Source organism: Zea mays, chromosome 1 (genome assembly GCF_902167145.1).
Source record: "Zea mays cultivar B73 chromosome 1, Zm-B73-REFERENCE-NAM-5.0, whole genome shotgun sequence".
NCBI classification, from domain to species: domain Eukaryota; kingdom Viridiplantae; phylum Streptophyta; class Magnoliopsida; order Poales; family Poaceae; genus Zea; species Zea mays.
This window is the reverse complement of record NC_050096.1, coordinates 152,100,039-152,102,722: the sequence shown is the minus strand read 5'-3', so window position 1 is coordinate 152,102,722 and position 2,684 is coordinate 152,100,039. Positions and strand designations below refer to the sequence as shown.

Genomic DNA, 2,684 nt, shown 5'->3' with positions numbered 1-2,684 from the left:
AAAAAGGATGAAACACTTATAACAAAATATTAAGCAAATACTAGCTAGCGATATAAGACTAATTATAATAATTACGCTTTTTCCAGCCTTTTCGGAGGTAAATCATCTATCGCAAAACAATAATATATATATATATTCACGCTCTACTTTCCTTTATGATTTATTAACACGATCATATTACTACATATGTTTTTACCAAGCATATTTTATATAATATACCGTCACACCAATCACTAGATAAGAAAATCATCGATCATATCCTAATTAACCTATCATACCTGCTAACTATCAAGGATAGCCAAAAAGCTTATCCTAGTTAAACTAAACTGCAGATATGCTGATGATTCTGATTCAACTATTTTAGGTAACAACAAACACGTACCTATGATAGTTACCCGGGTAATAAATACAAAATACGACGACTAGTATAGCAAGGTATCACTTTCTTACTTAAATATATTAATACGACCCATAATAATAGAAGTAATCGGCTAATCACTTCGTATACCAAATTTATTCTTCACGATATTTACGAAACCATACCCTGTATATACGAAGCAGTTTAATAAATATCAAACACCGCCACAATGTGTATGTTGCAAACAAGATAATCATCGACAAATATATATAACCAATCTGGACATCGAATCGATAGCAGGAGTAATCAATCGGCTTACCATACTTAAATCCGATTTGAAACCCCGAAATCGACGACGCCATTTAGCTCTAGCATTTCACCAAGCACATGGTGAGTGCTGCGTCGAATCACACTTCTTCATCTACATTGAGAATTCTCTGGCCGCGTACTGATTTATTTTCTTCTGCGCCTAATTTTCTCGGATTTTTGGCGTAGACGAGGATGACGATCGACGACTTGTTCGAGCTTTTGTCGAGCACTTTGTGAATATCACGCTGTTAGCTTCGTCTTCATCCGACTCTTGGGATTTCTTGATGACGCACGGAACGACGACGAGATTGAGTCTGAAGCGAGCTGGCGAGGACACGAATCCAGTGAGGGCTCTGGCGACGACGAAGTCACGAGCAAGGGAGGACGGGTTCAGTAGCTCGACGACAGACGCAAGCACGCGCAAAGCCCGATGAACGAAGAGCGAGTGCACCACAGTGACAACGAGTAGGCGCGCAAGCGCTAACGCGAGCCAGGGGCAAGCACGAGTGCTGGGGACAACAGACGACACCCGGCGAGCATGCAGCGAGGCACGCAGCAGCGACGACAGTCGAATCGGCAACAGAGCGTTGGTGAACTCGATGAATACGACCACGGACGTGGGCTGGCGCGGATAGGACAACGGCGACTGGTGAGCCCAACAGAGGAGCTTGCGCAACGACAACCAAACAGTGAAGCACACGCGCGCAGCCAGGGACTCAACGGGACGCTGGTTCCAGGGAGCCGCGCGAGAGGGAGCAAGAAGCCAATCCAACGGTGGTTCAGCAGCATGCGATGGCTGGGTCCGAGGGGGCAAGTACCCAAGCCAAGCGGCATGTTGAGGTCAGCACTCCGAGCGTACATGCTTTGTGCCCATGTCCGCGATGAACCAGCCGCAGGAGAATCCCGGACTCGGGCATGGAGGAAGCAGATGGCGCCCGAGCTGGGAGGGAGCTCCGGCCGGACTCGACAGAGGAAGCTGGGGGGTTGCGACTTCCATGGCCGAGTAGAGAACCGGCATGGGCGCGGCGACCAGCGCCATAGCGGGGCGGAGTTCGGGGAGGGGCTCGGTAGAGCGCGAGCAAGCAGAGAGCGCGGCGCGCGGCGACGGGGGCTCGGGAAAAGGGAAGCCGCGGCGCGTGCGCAGGGAGGAGCGGCCGAGCTAGGCATCAGAGAGAGAGAGAGAGCAGCAGCAGCGGCAGAGGAAGAGGGAGGAGCTTGGGCGCGCCATGGCTGGGAGCTTGGGGAAAAAGCCGCGTCATGGGGGAAGCAAGGGACCAGGAGCGAGCAGGAAGGGCACGCGGCAGGGGGAGAGAGGAGCGGCTCGGAAGATGGCGGAAGCTTGTGCGACGACGACTGGATAAAGCTCCTGCGCGTGTAGGAGATGAGGACGAGGAAGCGACGACCAAAAAAATCAGAGAGCAAAAGATCTGAACAGAGGCAGCGGAAGGATAGGGATGGAGGGATTTTCTTTTCAGATTTTACATTTTCCTCTTTTTTATAAATAAAATTGCAGATATTTTGGATCATAATTTTTAGTGATGTACACTGGGTCAACCCGCTATACGGCTACATATTTCTTTCTATGAATTAGCGAAATTAATCGCTAATCACTCGCTTTCAGTTAATTACTCGCTTTCAGTTCTAATTACATTGGTCTGGGTTGTTTCGGACTAAAAACCATTTTCGTCGAGTTCCAATTAATTTGTTCGGGATAAAATCATCTGAGTGGGTCGAGCTTCCGAATTTATAGAGATTGCTCGAACTGAGCAAAATACTTAAGTGACAATTTTAGTTCGTCTTAATCGATTAATTTTAAATAGGCACAGGACTCGCAAGCTTTTACAACAATTACGTTCTGAAATTCGCGAAAATTTTACGAAGAGTCTAAATAGACAGAAACAGATGCGATATTAGAATCGCGATAGACAAAGATGATTAAAATTTAGCATCTGTTTTATCCACTGATATTACCTGCTTAAATCCATGCTCGTTGTCGAGCGGACGATAAACACCTGAG

The 2,684-nt window shown here is 47.5% G+C and overlaps 1 protein-coding gene across 1 annotated transcript; it reads left to right on the top strand.

Moving 5' to 3' along the window:
• Positions 1–527: 527 nt before the first annotated feature.
• On the top strand, positions 528–2,254 carry LOC103639479 (uncharacterized). The gene has a single exon (XM_008662230.4). It carries the CDS (start codon positions 1,206–1,208, stop codon positions 2,043–2,045), a length of 840 nt encoding a protein of 279 aa, XP_008660452.1. The 5' UTR covers positions 528–1,205; the 3' UTR covers positions 2,046–2,254.
• The last annotated feature ends 430 nt before the right edge of the window (positions 2,255–2,684 follow it).